Source organism: Anoplopoma fimbria, chromosome 17 (assembly GCF_027596085.1).
Source record: "Anoplopoma fimbria isolate UVic2021 breed Golden Eagle Sablefish chromosome 17, Afim_UVic_2022, whole genome shotgun sequence".
NCBI classification, from domain to species: Eukaryota; Metazoa; Chordata; class Actinopteri; order Perciformes; family Anoplopomatidae; genus Anoplopoma; species Anoplopoma fimbria.
Window position 1 is genome coordinate 922,277 of NC_072465.1, and position 17,724 is coordinate 940,000.

At 37.8% G+C, this 17,724-nt stretch overlaps 2 protein-coding genes across 3 annotated transcripts; one reads left to right on the top strand and one right to left on the bottom strand.

Annotated features, from left to right (window-relative positions):
• Positions 1–1,191: 1,191 nt before the first annotated feature.
• Positions 1,192–2,652, bottom strand: LOC129105901 (ammonium transporter Rh type B-like). The gene has a single exon (XM_054617169.1). The coding sequence runs from the start codon at positions 2,650–2,652 to the stop codon at positions 1,192–1,194; it is 1,461 nt and encodes a 486-aa protein (XP_054473144.1).
• Positions 2,653–5,397: 2,745 nt separating this feature from the next.
• arfgap1 (ADP-ribosylation factor GTPase activating protein 1) lies at positions 5,398–17,498 on the top strand. 2 transcript variants are annotated; one of them, XM_054616712.1, is made up of 13 exons: positions 5,398–5,600; positions 7,857–7,928; positions 8,455–8,564; positions 8,658–8,829; positions 9,079–9,179; positions 9,271–9,357; positions 9,461–9,575; positions 9,670–9,726; positions 9,833–9,865; positions 11,348–11,404; positions 12,739–12,798; positions 13,316–13,371; positions 13,478–17,498. In XM_054616712.1, the coding sequence occupies exons 2-13, from the start codon at positions 7,869–7,871 to the stop codon at positions 13,815–13,817; spliced, it is 1,248 nt and encodes a 415-aa protein (XP_054472687.1). In that variant the 5' UTR covers positions 5,398–5,600; positions 7,857–7,868; the 3' UTR covers positions 13,818–17,498. The 2 variants fall into 2 exon arrangements, with proteins under 2 accessions (XP_054472687.1, XP_054472688.1); XM_054616713.1 differs by lacking the exon at positions 11,348–11,404.
• Positions 17,499–17,724: the final 226 nt, after the last annotated feature.

Below are 17,724 nucleotides of genomic sequence, written 5' to 3' on the forward strand. Positions count from 1 at the left end.
ACAACGAGTTGATTAAATTGACCAGATTGATTGGTCTGAACTGAAATCTTTGTTTTCAACTACTCCTACTGTGTGGTTCATCACTTTCACTTAGGTCAAACTTAGGTCAAATTTGAAGTCATGGTCACAGTAGTGTGAAGTTCTTAATAAAGCTGATGAAACTAATTCAGAATATTTCATTTATTTTTCTTTATGCTATATCTTTTTCCATGAAGATGATGATAAAAGTATGCATCAGCAATCTATGAGTGTTTTTAAATTTGTATCAAATGCAATTTACATGGATACTGAATAGAACTCTGCTTTCCCATTGTCCACGATTAGATAAGGCACATTGTTGACCTTATAATTTAATAAAATAAAGTATGGTTATAAAATTCCTCAACTTTGGAGCTAATGTCATGTGCTTGAATGCAGGCAATCACTTACCATATCCTGTTATCTGGTATGTGTCAGCTTTTTCCTTGAGGACATAATAAACTGTTAATGGACTTCAACTCAAATAACTTAATAGGCCCAATAATCAATAGATAAACAAAGTAGTAAATATAATATCACTCTTCTTTTTCCCCCCAGTTGCTAATAGATTAGATGACGTTATCTCAGGTGCTTAATGTTTAACAATATTTGGCTTGGATATGCAGGACGTACTTTATTGTGTCCAGCCTTTAATCAAATATACAACACAAAAGATATGATGCATGTCGAAAATAAATTATCTAACTGCTTACAACTTTGAAAAGTTGTACGCAGTGAAATGTTGACCAAGATGGTAAGGAATGAGTTAATTATAAAATGTAAGATCAAATAGGTAAAATGAAGTGAATCAATTATTTTATGAGATCATAGCTTTTATAAGTTACCTAAAGGAAAAAGTGCACTTTATAAAATAATTTATTTCAAATTGAATTTTATTACATATAATGTGAAAGCAATGCATTTTATACTTGTACTTGCCCTTTACAATTTTGCCAACAGTACTCCAACTGCAAATGTAAAACGCTGTTGTTGAGGGGCTCAAGGTTAAGTTGAGTGGATGTTTTTGCTCAAATCCCAAATATATTGAATCTCTCCATCAGGAGAGAGTGGTAATAAATCATACATCTGTAACTCTTGCAACAAGTGTTTACAATATATAACAATTTTGAAACAATGGTAATGGCAATAATAAAAAAATGCATGGACTCATAATTACTGCCTCTCCGCGTCGACTTTTGTGTTCATAGAGCTCATTTGTACCTTTTCGTCATAGCTTATGGGGGTCTTGAACACATCTACTCTGTCAAAGTCAGGAGGCATGTCAAAGAAAAGTTCATCGTCAAAGCAGTCCTTGTCAGATGGGGATGCCATGAAGGGCAGCTTCATTACCCAACCAGTGAGCAGCCCACCAACTGCAGATGCTGCGATGGTGGAGAAGACAGCTGCCAACTGGTAGAGAGCTTGTTCCTGCGCAGTACGACCCAAGCCTGGCTTCAGCCCAGGAATCAGCTTCTGCAGTTCAAGGAACTTTGGATCGTCCTCAGGTGGAGCCCGGTGGGAAAAGATCTGGTACATGCTGGGCCCGTAGGTTTCCTCCGTGGCTAGCAGGATGGCACAGATCCCTGCTGTGGATGATATGAGGCCGGTGAGCCCGTGCAGGTTGTGAATACCACACTGGTCTTGGATCCTCATGTGTCGGGCCAGAAAGGGGGTCAGGTACCTGTATCCAAAGAAACAGGCAGTGCAGCCCATGATGCCCAGGGCGTACGCAGCTACAGGGGAAATCATCATGTCCACAGAAGCCCCAACAGTCACTCCACCTGCCAGAGTCACGTTCTGAATATCAGCCATTGTGAGCTTGCCTCTCTTATTGAACACTGCTGAGAGTGCAAAGGCTGTGAGAGTAGATGAGCTTAGACCTATAAAAGTGTGGAGGATCGCTCTGTGTTGATCGTCACCTTTAAAGGTCAGAGCAGAGTTAAATGAAGGCCAGAACACCCAGAGAAACAAGGTTCCCAATACAGAGAGGATGTCAGAGTGATAACTAGTGATCTCTTTAGAGTGTCCCTCATTTAGGCTTGGGCGGTACAGCACAAACGTCACCCCTAGACCAAAGTAGCAAGCAAACAGGTGAATAAGAATGGATCCACCTGCATCATTGATTCTAATGTATTTCAATACAGCCCACTCTGTGACAGCAAAGGCAGGGATCTCCAGTAAAGCCATGACCAGGAGCTGAACAGGACTGGTCTTCCCAAGCACTGCTCCGAAAGAGATGAGCACCACAGCACAGGCAAACTCTGCATTCAGCAGGTTGATTACTCCCAGGTGAATTTTACCATCATAGTAAAACTGGAAAAAACCTTGTACCAAGATTGCCCACTGGATCGCAAATGTAGCTGTAAGAAAGTTGAAGACCATTCCACTGAAACCATAGAATCGGAAGAAGGCCAGCAGGCACCCGAAGCCTACGAAGATCATCATCTGCACGTCGGCAAAGTAGGGATAGTCTCGATAAACGGAGTTCTCCATCGGGTTCGTCTCGTTGTTTTGCAGCTTAGCATTGGCATTATCATCATAAGTGACAAAAACAGCATACAGAACTATCATGACAACCTCCAACACCAGCACAAACGCCGGCAAGCGCACCCTCAAACTTGTAGACAGGCTCATGATGATGCACCGCTCACAGTTACTCCACCAGCAGCAGGAAGATACCTTTATATTTTTGTTTTATCAGATAAGAGCAGCTAATGGCATTGGATGAGGAGCATAACTCCAATCAGTGCAAACTGTACTTTAATCCTTCAGATTCCTCAAAACAATCTTCTCCGTTATCCTTCTGCACACATCAGCCCTATTTAAAGTTATCCCTTTGAAGGCAGATTTCAAGAGCATAATTTAGGCTCAATAAAATATAAATAGGGGTGCTATAAAGCAGAGGCATGAGCTAATTTGACACAACAAAAGCAAAAGGCAGCTGTAGTATGATCACATAGATTTAACCTACAGTCTGTTACCATAAGAATTCAGGTAGAAGACTGACTTCCTAAAATGTAAGATTTAATTTTTGACTGTTTACCTTTATTGGATGGTAGAAACTAAAAACTCATAGAAAACATGTGGAAAGACATGCAACAACTCTTGGTTCAGAGATATAGAGACAGGGGACATTGTGGTTAGGCGGTATGGTATGTGAAGACTGTAAACTGCTGGTCGTCAAATCAAGATGCTCCGTTTTTGTTGTTTTCAAGATTGATACATTTTATGGATTAGGTGAAACATAAAGCTTCAGTTCACAGTTGTATTCAGTTTTACGTCAACATAGGCTGTGTAAATGCACAGAAGAGGCAAGGCAAGTGTATTTGAATAATAGGACCTTTCACACACATAATTAATTCAAAGTTCTTTACATAAGGCAAAGACATGTAATAAGTATAGTTGGCATTAGTACAGATTAGTTGCTTTAGTTTCAGTGTCCTGGTAATGTTCATCATGCTGGTTGACTGTCATGGCTTTGTAGCACCATCTCCTATTAGGTAGACCACACGACACTAATACACTGTGCAAGAGATAAGATAAGATAATCCTTTATTAGTCCCGCAGCGGGGACATTTGCAGGCTTACAGCAGCAAAGAGTAAAGTGCACACAAGAGACATAGTAGAAGAAAGACAAGATAAAAATAAAAAATGAAAAATAAAAAAACAAGTATTATAAATAAGCAATAAAAAACAGTAGAAAATCAACAATAACTGAAATATTATATTTACAGACAGAAAAAACTATTTTAACTATTATTGCACAGTGTAATGTATTGCACAGGTTTTTATTGTACAATACAATAGTTATAATAGTTTCTGTCTGTATATATAATATTTCAGTTACTGTGGATTCTTTACTGTTTTTTTTTATTGCTCATTTATTTATTTATAATACTTATTTTAATCTTGATTTTTTTTTTTTTACTATGTCTCTTGTTTGCACTATCTTTTTTATTATCTTATCTTAGTAAGACATGTCAAAACGTGTCTTTTGAATCAATTTGGAGTGGCCAAGTTGGAGAAAGTTATCTCAGTTTAGCCTCTAAATGTTACTTTTACCAGAGCCCGTCTACGAAGAGCCTGGGCACTCCCTATACGCCCCATTGTACCGATTTTGGTTGTAGTTCCATGAGACATCCACTGGGAGTGATCGCGGGCGAGTCCAGATTGAATGGGAGTCCTAATTATGCCTCTTTCACCTGCTTGTCGTTGAAATATCGCAAATTTTATTGTAGATTCCGCAAGTTCAATATAGATTATGGTTCAAAAGTCAAATGAGTGAGTACTTATGTCCTTTCGATTTCTTACAGTTTGGGCCGTTGTTGGCCGTATACGCTAGCATTCTGCTAATGATGCTGATTGGTCAGGGACGGACTTGCGACTGATTACGACCAGAGACCCCTCTTGACGGCATCTGAAGCTGAAGCGCATCGGAAACATTATCTTAAGGAGGACTTTCCGTCGAAGTTATTTTTGCGTACTGTATTTATATTATATATATATATATATTATACTATTATATGTTAATAAAAGGAAGTGCCGAAGTGATTCAGAAACTGCCGTAAAAGTACCTCTGACAGTGTGACGTCATCGCATTTTTTGAACACCTTTTAGAACAGATACGTGACCTTAAAAAATGCAATATTCAGCTGAGTTTATTATTTTAGCCCCACCCTTTGATAGCAACTTTAAAATTACTTGACAAAAAATTACATCGTGAGAAAAGTGGATTCTGAGGATAAAACCCCGTTGGCTCCCATTCATTCTGGACTCGCCTACGAGCGCCCCGCATGGTCAAAGATTATTACTGCAACCAGTCCGGAAACCCGGAACTTACCCGAGAGTGCCAGTTCTCCTCATATTAGACATTCTCTGCTTTTACTAAGTTTTGATTTTGTGTCTTATGAGCTTATCCCGCTCCGAAGCAGCAGAGGCAGCAGAGAGCGAACAGAGAGAGAGAGCGAAAAAATGAAAAATAAAAAAACAAGTATTATAAATAAGCAATAAAAAACAGTAGAAAATCAACAATAACTGAAATATTATATTTACAGACAGAAAAAACTATTTTAACTATTATTGCACAGGTTTTTATTGTACAATACAATAGTTATAATAGTTTCTGTCTGTATATATAATATTTCAGTTACTGTGGATTCTTTACTGTTCTTTACTGTTTTTTTTTATTGCTCATTTATTTATTTATAATACTTATTTTGATCTTGATTTTTTTTTTTTTACTATGTCTCTTGTTTGCATTACTTTTACTAAGTTTTGATTTTGTGTTTTATGAGCTTATCCCCCTCCGAAGCAGCAGAGGCAGCAGAGAGCGAACAGAGAGAGAGAGAGCGACACCAAACACAGACGAGGAAGAGGAGGACGGACTCCCATGATGCATTGCACTGCCAACGTATGCAAACAGGAACATGGCTACCGGTGCTTAACATCAGCAGCCCGTCGTTACAACACACTCCTGTTGAACACAGTCTGTGATATCACATAGAGACAGACGGGTGGAGGTTACAGGTGGAGCAGCAGCCTTGTGAAAGCAGCGGGTAGTCGTAGTTCATCATCACAGACAGGTAACGGTGCAGTTAGCCCGCGGCTAGCGTTAGCATCCTCGTTAGCATCCTCGTTAGCTACCACATCGATGCTCCTACGTTTCTAACATTTTGTTGACATGTCAGCAGCAGGAAGATACCTTTATCTTCTCCGTTATCCTTCTGCACACATCAGCCCTATTTAAAGTTATCCCTTTGAAGGCAGATTTCAAGAGCATAATTTAGGCTCAATAAAATATAAATAGGGGTGCTATAAAGCAGAGGCATGAGCTAATTTGACACAACAAAAGCAAAAGGCAGCTGTAGTATGATCACATAGATTTAACCTACAGTCTGTTACCATAAGAATCCAGGTAGATAAGACTTGTCAAGACTTTGGCAGGTGGACTAGTGTTGAAGACTGACTTCCTAAAATGTAAGATTTAATTTTTGACTGTTTACCTTTATTGGATGGTAGAAACTTAAAAACTCATAGAAAACATGTGGAAAGACATGCAACATTTTGTTGACATGTCAGTGATAAGCCGAAGTAACAGATGACATCTCCGGCCTCACGTTTTACTAGTGTGTCGTTGAATGCACACGTACCCTGTGTCTGTAGGGTCGGTGTCTGTATGTCTGTGTCTGTAGGGTCGGTGTCTGTGTCTGTAGGGTCGGTGTCTGTATGTCTGTGTCTGTAGGGTCGGTGTCTGTGTCTGTAGGGTCGGTGTCTGTGTCTGTAGGGTCGGTGTCTGTGTCTGTAGGGTCGGTGTCTGTGTCTGTGTCTGTATGTCTGTGTCTGCTACGTGTCGAGCAGCGTTGACACGACTACACGTCTGAGAGGAAACCTGGAGTAGTGTCAACATGGGTGATTCATTTCATTAAGAGGCAGGTGTCTCCATGACTTCTGGGTTATGATTATGGACAATTGCATTTAGGCCTTGCTTCAAGTGAATCTTAATTAAAACAAATCTGATTTGCTGTACCTGCATCCTTGTTCTTGTGGACACATGAAAACTATCTGTTTTCAAAGAGAACATCCATAAATCTAAATGTGCTCCTATGAATCCCCATAAGTGCCAAAGCTTACTAGAGGCTTGACACGTTTCCTCCTTTTTGTGTTGTGTCTGCTAATGAAGTGATGCTGGTTTGAGGAATGTAAACCTACCAGTCCACTCAGTTTTCTTTGCTGACGTTTTCTCTTCATATTCAGCTGAATGTCTGCATGGGTTTATGGAGAGCGCCTCTCTGTGAACACATCACACCTATCTGAGAATCACACAGGTCCAATCCACCCTAATACAGACCGTACACTGCATCTTGTACTGTTTCTGTGACTTGTTTTATATTAACACCGGTGTCTTTAAACTACTGCTATTATGATTAGATGGTTAGTGAATTAGGTGATCATTCTGTTGTTGTGAATATAATATATTTGTGTTTTTGACTGGTCGTATAAGAAACTTGATTTAGAATATGTCAGATTGGGCTCTGTAAAATTGTGAGGGAATTTTTTTTCTTTCCACATTTCTTAGTACCAAATCAATTTTAGTTCAATACCTAAGTTAAGGGGGAGGGCTGGCTTTCCCCCTATTTTTGTTATCGTCATCGTGAAAAGACCAATACCAACAACACATTATCCATTCCTAAATTCCTGTGTACAGTAATGAATTTTGAATTAAAGAGTTAAAGCTCACAACTACTTCAGGAACAAAGAGTTGGTTAATCAGTCAGTGGATCAACCATAAATTAGTTTACAACAATTTAAAATCATCAACTGAATCTAAAATCGTTTATTAATCAAAAAAGCTAAAATTCCCTGTGTTCCCCAGCTTTTTGTCACTTCCCTTGGCAGTGCCCTGCATGCTGCTTCTATCCCCTTTCAAGGCAAGGCACAGTTCATCTCAAACAATCCTGCTGTCTTTGAAGCAAGTTTGTTTTAGATGACATCAATAAAACAGTTCTCACTCCCCTCAGCTTTGAACCAGAGACTGGTTAAAATTAAAAAATTTAATCTGACCTCTATTATATAACGTGTCACTTCTATTTTAGGGTGGCTTTTTTCTTGAAGAGACAGTTCAATAGGAATATATGATTTCACTATGTGAAATAGTGCTCTGGTATTTATATGATTTTATACAGTTATAGACAATTCTTTCAAGATGTAGCTTGGTAATATAAAACAGTGGAGTATTTGTTCCCAGAAGTATTTGTGTCTTTGGACCATATCTATACTTTTATACTACTTTGGTAACTAAATGTTTTACTTAAGAACGTCCTCTACCATTTGTCTTTCAGTGTGGGGTCAACATGGCGAGTCCAAGGACCAGAAGAGTTCTGAAGGAAGTGAGAACCCAAGACGAGAATAATGTAAGCCTTCACAGCAACTTATTCATATGACTATCCTTCACTTCTTAGTCAAAACAGTTTCACCTCACTGGACACTTATAGGGATAGCAGGTGTTTGGGATGCCTGCAAAGTAGAACAATTTCACTACCCTTCACAAACTTTCCCCACTTTCATTCATGATCAAAATAAATGGTGGCAGTCATTTCAGGTCCGATTTCATTGGCAGTGGACATTTGTTGGCTTGCATCTTTGGCGATAATATTTGACAGATATGTGTCCTAACCTAAAAATAGATGCACAATATGAATACATGTAGAATTGTTCTATTTATTTAACTGACACGTCAGGGTGAAATGATTGTGTAAAATGTAAAAAACACATGGGTTTAATTAACTTTTTTGTATACAATATATATTTTCCTTATAAATGCAGGGTCAGGCTATATATGCTCTTTAATGTACAAAAGTCTTTAAATCCATCTCTGTAGGTTTTCCTCAAGAGATGTGTAAATGTATTAATTGTCCGATGTGCCTTTTTGTTTTTCAGCTATGTTTCGAGTGTGGCGCTTTTAACCCTCAATGGGTCAGTGTGACCTATGGGATTTGGATTTGTCTTGAGTGCTCTGGCAGGCACAGGGGCCTGGGAGTACATCTCAGGTGAGAATAGTGGAGTATTATATGGTGTTGAGGATTTTGGAGATTCTGGACAGCCCGATAATGATTAATGTATATTTTCTGCCCTGTGTGTAGTTTTGTGCGCTCTGTCACCATGGACAAGTGGAAAGATATTGAGCTTGAGAAGATGAAAGCGGGAGGAAATGGAAAATTCCGTCTATTTCTTGAAGTCCAAGATGATTATGATCCCACCTGGACGTTACAGGAGAAATACAACAGCAAAGCTGCTGCACTCTTTAGAGACCAGGTGAGATGTGCAGGTGTATTGGTCTTTGATAATTTCTCACACATTTAACATTTATGACTAAACAAAGAAAGAACTAGACTTTAAATTCCCAATTGCAAGTGTGTATACAAGATAAGATAAATATCTTTACATTGAAAGCTATTGGCTGATGATCTACATTTTGCTGAGGCTTCTTTGAGATAACTAGCTTGTAACGGTGTCTTCTTTTGATCAGATTAATTCATGCTCTTTTGACACTGTATATGACAGGTTGCAACTTTAGCAGAGGGTAAGGAGTGGTCCATTGAGACATCAACTGCCAGAAACTGGACATCTCCTCAACCCAAGACCAGCCTTTCATCCTCTCATCGGTAAAAGTGTTTTTTAAAACACTCACACTTTGGGCAATGGCAGATTACAGGATGGGCATTAACGTAGTGAATTCATGCTTCTGTCAAACAGCTCTGGAGGACCTGGACAAAGCGGAGCAAAATCTGGCGACAAAGCTTTTGAAGACTGGTTGAGTGATGATGTTAACTCATATCAGAGGTGAGAGCCTCACATTCTTTACATTTATTTTATTATGCACTTGTCTGTTGTTGTTTTTTGACTTAAGTGTTTTATATCTATATATTTGTTTGTGCTTCATTAGTGGAGGGGGCTATAGTGGGAATCAAGAGAATCGGTATGTTGGCTTTGGCAACACAGTGACCCCAGAGAAGAAAGAAGATGACTTCATCAACAATGCCATGACTTCTATTTATTCAGTAGGTCACAATTTATAAATCTTGTCTGAGTGGACATTTAATTGGGTTTTTCTTCCCATGTTGCAATTTTTCAAATTTTTTATTTATTTTGCAGGGCTGGAGCACTTTCGCTGTTGGAGCTAGCAAGTTTGCTTCCATCGCTAAAGATAATGTAAGTGTATTTACAAGATAAATGCTTATAATGTTGAGCCTTATTGAATTTAAGTATTTAAAGTGTTTAAGTATTTTAATTTTTTCTTCGTTTTCCTCTCATATAGACATCTAAACTCGCCAACCAAGCAACCTTAAAGGTAAGACTAATATAGTCATGGGTAACCTGTTACCAGTACTACAAATTTTTCTCTCTCAGGATTGCGTTTTAAGTTTTCCTCTGACCTTTCTGTTTTGTTGAATAGGACCCCTTTACCTAAAGGGAACTATGAGTGTTCAAAAAATATGTGCCATTTAGCTTGGTAAATCTCTTACCATACAATGTAAATCTCAAGCTGCAATAACTGTGTTACTACTTTAATATCTCTTTGCCTTCTCTGGATGTAGTTAAAGGGCTATAAAGCACCCCCAGAACCGGTAAAGCAGATAATAGGTGCATGGCGCTTTTTCTGCATCATCTTTGTTTTAAGATACACATTACCTATTTTTTTTATTTTTTTTTTGTTAGCTTGTCATTTTTTTCAGTCAGTTTCTTTGTCACAGTACAAACATTTTGTAAAATGGTGAGCACCATCTTCACGTGCTTCTGCTTGAATACTGTGTTTTTCTTGGTGCCTATACTTTAAGTTTATGGATAACCTGTGGAAGACAGTTTGTGACTGTATTGTGGGATGGGGGTTGACTTTAATTCCTACCCCCAATATAGAAATGTTGGACCATGAACTGTTCACTCACATCCATTGATAGTGGGTTATCCATTCATGCATGACAGTTTTTGTGTCGACTGCTAACCGTGCCGTAGAAGTGTAATGGTATGTAAAAACAATTAAGTTTGGCATTAATTGAAACCAATGCAGAGCAACATTTTGTAGATGTTTGTATGTTTAGGTGTTGGCGACTCATCTGTTCTGTTATAATCTTATCTTATCTGTTATAAATAAGGCAACAAGAAAACAGTCATAAGGAAAAATTGAAGCTTACAATATTGTAAACCTAGTTCTAGCACAGGTAGAGCCCTCTATTGGACTCGATGGCATAGCCATTCAATCAGAGCTTGCCTACCCCAATACGTGCAGAACCCACAGTATATAATATAGATGAGGCCGGGACTAGCGGGTACTGACAAGGTTCTTTACGTGGTAACTCCATCTGTGGAGATGAGCAGTCAGTGGGCACTTCATTTAAGTGGGCAAATCTGTGCTCTCGATTGGAGGAGAGTTTTGCCCATAGAGTCCAGTAAAGGGCGGACCCTGTCCGAATTAGAACATAAATCCTATATGTAGCATGTTTCTTTTTGAAGAACTACCGAGGCAGAGTAGAAAAGCAAAGATGTTTTTTTTTTGTTTTTTTTTAATTTGTGAATACTGACAAACACATAAAAGGCTTCATGTGTTTCACCAAACTACACAGTAAGAAATAGTATGCAGTGTTGCCTCATTAGAGAAGTTTACTTGACAAGTTTTTTGAACCATTACACCCTCTAGTGCTTGCTCAGTGTCATGGTGAATGGGAATGACTGTCACTTCATGCAAACTCAGAACAAGCAGCTCAGTGTCTTGCTCTACTGTGAATGTTAAACTGTGTTTCATTCAAGTGAATTCTCCCCTCTGACTTCCAACTAGGCTGCAGAGTTAGGACAGACATTAAATGAGAATGTTATCAAACCCACCCAAGACAAGGTAACATTGATGTTTGAAGTTGTGGATTTGGTGGTGGGATATAGTCCTTTTAGAGGATAAAAAACAGCTTCAGATGTGAATGTGCTATTTTCTGCACTGCCTGTCTTTGTCAGTTTATCTGCTTTGTGCCAGCTTACATTAAAAGACAAAAGCTGCAGTTTCAAGGATGCAAAAAAATCAAACCTTTGATTTCTCCAGTTAGTGACTCAGCAATGGGATTTGCAGACTCACACAGCTGTGAACTGTTTATTTGGGAACGGATGTGAGTCAGATTGAACCCTGGGTCACTAAACAAGGCTTAAAGTACATTTGGAGAAACAAAATGATTGTATCGGAGATCATCCCTCATTTCAAGGCATTCAGTTTTTTGTTTAAAAGTATCACCAGGGTAATTTATTGAATGCCTTATAAACATTTTTTTATATATAGAGATTTTTTGTTAAAATAGCAATTCAAGTTGGTTTGAATGTCAGTTACATGAAAATTCTTTACACTGAAACATACAAAGCATATTGCATCAGCATCTAATCTTAATATCAATGCGACATTTAAAAGAAATCCAGTTCAAAAATGTAATGGGAAATAGTTAAGTTTAAGCTTCACTGATGAATACCGGTCTTGGTCCTTGCATTTCTCAAATGATGAGATTTTCTTGTTATGTCCTGTAAACATGAAATGACACAACCGGGAGCTCTTCAGTTGACAATTAGTAGCTCACTGGCTTTGCAGATTCAATGTGTTTGAGCGTTTGCATCAGAATAAGCTTTGTTCTTACGCAAAATCACTGGGGTAATGTTGAGTTGTTTCCACATAATTGCTCTAACTCTTTACTGTCAAGTGAGAAGCTCCTGGATGTGTCTTTAAATGAGATCAAATTAGTCCTGTTTAGCTAAAAGAAAACATGTCATTTTCATAGAGCAAAATAAATCAAGATGAAAGATCTCTTTCAACCTTCTGTGTAAATTTTAACTCTCTAGGTTTGATTGACATAAAGTGGAAAGGCCAATGACTGAGAAACTAGTTCTAAACTAAACGTTTTTGTCTTCTAATGTACAGTTGGCATTTGTGATTAAAGGTATCTATAGTATGCACTTTTGTAACAATCTTCTTGCTCTCTTGCCGAGCAGTTATAGCTCCTTTACTTTGGACTTATTTTCTCTCGGGAAGAATAACCTTTTGTTGGATACAAACAAAATGTTATTTTTTCCTCCTGTTGATTATCAGTGCTCTTAACAAAACACATCACTTTTCTCTCAATCAAAAACAAACTGCTGCTTAATACATGTGTACATGTTGTTTTTAATAGTTTTGTAATAATAATTTGGCTCATTCAGGTAAAAGATGGCAAATTTCTAGATGAAATGACAGTCGGCATCTCTGGGCTGGCAACCAAGGTATGATGGGCAGACCTCTGCCTCGCTGTACAGACGCCAAACCAGTCTCCTGAGCCAGAAACAGCAGCTCTGATCCAACATGTATAACGTTATACCTGGGCCTCTTAGAGCAGAACCAGCCTTGGCCCACTGCATCAAAACCCTCAAAGGAGACTGGTTTCGCTGTGATGATGAATGTTTGAACAATTCTAATGTAATGTTGTCTCTCATTTTTCTTGCTGCCATTTTTAATCTGGTGGTGAGTACTTGGTGGTCGAACTTACTGATGTAAAGTTTTAGAAAACAAATAACTGTTTTCTGTTTTATAATTACTGCCTCTAACTGAAACTAAAAATGCCACATAATAATTTGTTGTGTAGCTAATATTGATTGTTAATAGACTTAGGTTAGATATTTATATTCCTTCAATTATCCCTTCAACCACCGTTAATTTATCAAATACCATTTGTTTCTTAAAAAGTAACAATGTTTTAACATTTGATGTAACAATTGCTTAAAAGTCTTGTCTGTTCTTTAGGTTCAGGGAGCTGGTTCAAAATTGACTAATCTCTTCTCGGGAAAACCGGAGGATGGGTAATAATAAAAACTTCATACGTTTTAAATATCCTACATACAAAATATTTTGTACTGTGTGAATTCATGCAAGGCAACATGAAGATGATGTTTTAACGGTGTTCAGGTCCACCGGAGAGAGCTACCAGAACATGGATGCCTCTGAGGGATATCAGGGCAGTTCTAGCCAGCCGGTCTCAAATGACTTCTGGGAAACCTTTGGCAGCAACAACTCCTTAAAGGCCAAGAAATCACCCAGCAGTGACAGCTGGACCGTCGCAGATAATTCTGCAAAGAAGAGCTCTGACAGTTGGGACAATTGGGGCTCCGAAGCAGCGTCCAACAACAAACACAGCACAGAGGAGAGCTGGGAAGCCTGGGACAACAACTGGGAGAAAGCAGATGGTAAGACGAAGAAGAGTCCCACAAAACCTGCTGAGGAAACCTGGGATAATGCAGACTGGTAGTGACCTCACAACCATACATCTCCTCACCCTTTTCCCCACTCTGGCCTTTTCCCTCGGTTTCTCTCTCTCCCTCCGCTCATCTCACTGGCACTTTTAGAGAAAGAGCTGCGTCAGCTTAGTTCCGATAAATCCATTCAAAATATATTTATTATAAACCCAAGAAACAATAAATGAAGCCCAGTTGAGCTCATTGTTTAAGGAATATTCTTAAAATGTAAAACTTTACTGACTTACAGTCATGTATTTTATTGTAAATTACCTTCATCACCAGGAAGAAAGAATAAATCAGTGTAGATATGCTCATAACGTTCTGCCTGTTCTCCCCAAGTATAATACTCTTAACGGTGAATAAGCCAGTGTTCAAACTGTATGGGTTTAATGATACTGGTTCTCAATTCACATATAAAAACCATGCATGATGGAGAAAAAAAGAATCTGTAAATATAAATGAAATCTTGTTAATACAGTTTGATTGACTAAACACTAATGACATGATTTTCTGTTTGTTCAATCATTGTGATTTGTTCTGCCCCTGGACCTTTTGCACATTTTTTTTCTTACAAAATTTATTTTGAAAAGCATTTTTGATAAAATAAGAGCCCTTTCCATGCTTTAGTCTCAAAGTATTATATTAAATCGAAGGAACAAACAACCACTGCAACAAATTGGCTATCATTAATCAAATCTGTGTGAATACGTAAAATCTAAATTAAATAATCAAATGTGTAATGAGTTGGAGCTACAGTATATTACCTTTGTCGTTTTTTTTGTTTTCATTTTTTGAGGTGCAAAAAGTCAACGGGTTTAAAAACAAGTGTTGATACATTATCATGATTTTAATTTTAAGAGCAGAAATTGGACTGGATGGTTAAAAGTTGAATTCGATGTGTCCCAAACAAATAAAGTTTATCAACAATTGCCCCTTTTTAAATTGTAAAATGGTTAAGTTGGTGTTCATTCCGACTACTGACTCAAAATTGATGTATTTAATTTAACATCAATGAGCTGTTGAAACTAAATTCAATCGGTTAATACAAGATTGTGATTTTTCCATCTTCATCATCAACGGCGCAAGACCTGTCTGAGACTCCCATTCAAACATTCATTGCAAAGTTAAAATATTATTTTAAGCACATCCCCAACATCATTTTAGGATTTTTTTTGTTATGCAACTCATTAAGTAATGTTTCTTTATACTTCAACATTAAGTATGTTACCACATTGTTTTTTACTTTACAGCTTAATCTATTAGGGCTGAGAATTGTCAAGCAAAAATATGCCAGAAACCAATAAAATAAATCAAATTCCGAAGCATAAAATGACTTAATAATGGCCAATAATTATTGATCTACTGGTGGATTTACCTGACCTTGAATCCGACTGATACTTTTTGAATTGAAGCTTTCAAATTAGAGTTCACATGGTCAGGAGAAGCTGTATTCACTCATTCTCTTATGAACCTCGCTGATGATCAGAAACGGTGACTAATGCCTCATATTTTGAAAGCCACTAGAGCAATTATTTAATCCGTAATGTTGCAATTTTATTTTCTAGATGCAACATTTGGTATTTTAAAATAATTTGTCTAAATATTATATAGAGTTTATTACAGATAATTACACACAATGGTCTCTCATTGCAGGGCAATGTAATGTACTGTATGCGAGTGTGGAGGTTGTGTTTCAATACGTGGACACGGATGTTAACTGCATGGTGTTGCCTGTGAGCCTGTAACTTGTGACCTCAACTGAACTGACCGGTTATTGTAAAATTCATCTCGTAGGAAGCAACTCTGTGTTTTTCACATCTGGGTTATTGCAGCACCTTGGTCATTATGTGTTGTGAGGATTTGGTGTCACTTGTATCAACATCTAAATTGTGGAGTGATGTTAATGAGGCTGATTATACGCTGGATGCTTAGAGGGTCCTAGCTCTCAAACACTTGTTATGAATTTATTCGGCAGCTGCAATCATATTGTAGATGCAAATGAATCTCTAAAACTAAACTGGAAATATAATCATCAATGTGAAATTGGGTATTTGACAAGCCTATAGTATACTTACAATTCAAACAAGCCATCAAGGTTTAGAACTTGAATCATTTTTGCAGAACCTGATTTTCCCATGTGGCCTTTAATTCCCTATGGCATAAGGTGTTGCAAGTTTATCATACTGTAAATGACTGTAAAGTTTAGTTTGCATGTACATGTAATAACCTGCAGATGCCTGGTCCTCATAGAAGATTCAAACCCATGAAAATTAACTTGAGTTACATAAACCTGAACCAACTCCAGGTCTGGGTTTGATTTTTCTAAAGCAGAAGATAAAGTTTATGACTTACATGAGAAGACATCCTTGGTTTGCACCTGATTATTTGGAGGCTTGGTGTCTGTAATCATTGGCCAGTAGTTAATTATTAAATGTTCATAGAGCAGTCTACCAGTGCAATAAAGCTGCTGGAGTGTTTGTTATTAGGCTGTTAAACACTTTACTGTACCTCTGTAGGCAGTACTCATTGGGCCTCATGATAAGTAAAGATGATATTTTATTATCGCAGGTTTTAATGTGGGAAGGCTATTTCATGAGAACTTTATTCCATGCCCATTTTCTACCTCTCAAAAGCCTTCAGTTTACGGCAGAGTTTTTTAGCAGGGGAACATGTTTTGTTTTTTGTTTTCTGAACCTTTCAGCGTTGGTTTTTTTGTGGACCTTATTCCATCAGGCTTTGCTGTGTCTCATCTTGTCTTCGCTGTGGAAGTGTGTTAAAGCAAAGCAACAAAGATGGGTCTATAGCCTTGGTGTGTATCGGTGACAATGCAATGATGTAAAAAAAAAAGATCACTCCTGGAACATTGGTGTCGCTGAACCTCTGTAGTCGTATTCGTGTATGGTCATGTGTTGAAAAACCTTAAACAGCTGTGATGCTTTCACTTGATGACTGATGTCAGTTTGCTTGTGTGTCTCTGATGCAGCGAGGTGTATATGATAGTAAATAACATCGAATATATATCGTTAACCCCCAGCCTTCCCTACTGAAGCTTTATGTCAGTCCTTTATTTTTATTTTTATTTTATGATGGCATTAATTCAAATATATAAACTGCCAGAAGATCAATGGAAGACTTTGTGCTGTGATATCTGATATATATTTTAACAGCAATGTGTCTGAAATCTGTATAAGAGCTTATAGTTCTGAAATACAGTATCTTTTTATGGTGAATGTTTGGGGTTACTGGTAAACATGAAACACGGATAAACTGCAGAATGTGTTAATGACTGAAATGCATCCAAAAGGTCTTGATATAAGGTGATGATTTTTTTTAATTTCTTTTTACATACGCCAATTCTAAACTTTAACTTTCCAGAGCAGTAGTTTCGCTCAATGTCTGTGCCTGTCGAACATTTGAGATCTGGTATGTCCGTGTTTGTTGATGAAACTATTATGTCAGAAATACTATTTTTGATGTCATGCATGAGATGTAATGTGGAGCTAAATACATTCAGCAGCTGTTTGATTTTCAAAAGTTGTTTCCTCAGTGAATTTAAGTGCAGTTGTCTGCTTGCCCCTACGAGTTCCACCAGCAGCCATCCCATGAGGTGAGCCAGTGTTACCTACTCAGTTGAGGCTGTGGATATTTTACCTGTGCACATGGTTTCTGTGTTGAATAAAAGTGTATTGTGCCGTGAATGCCATTTGCTGCCTGTGTGCTGCAGAATTTAGAGTCGTTTTTTTTTTTATCCTCTTCGGGAGAGAAATGTATACACAACATGGTTATGTTGGTTAGAGATTTCTTCAGCAATATATAAATGTTAGGTTAAAGGGTTGTTTAATGATGGGCTAGTGTGTTTGGGTACATTTAAAACAACCTTTTTTCTTTAGAGATGTTCAATATGGTGGTGATCAGTAT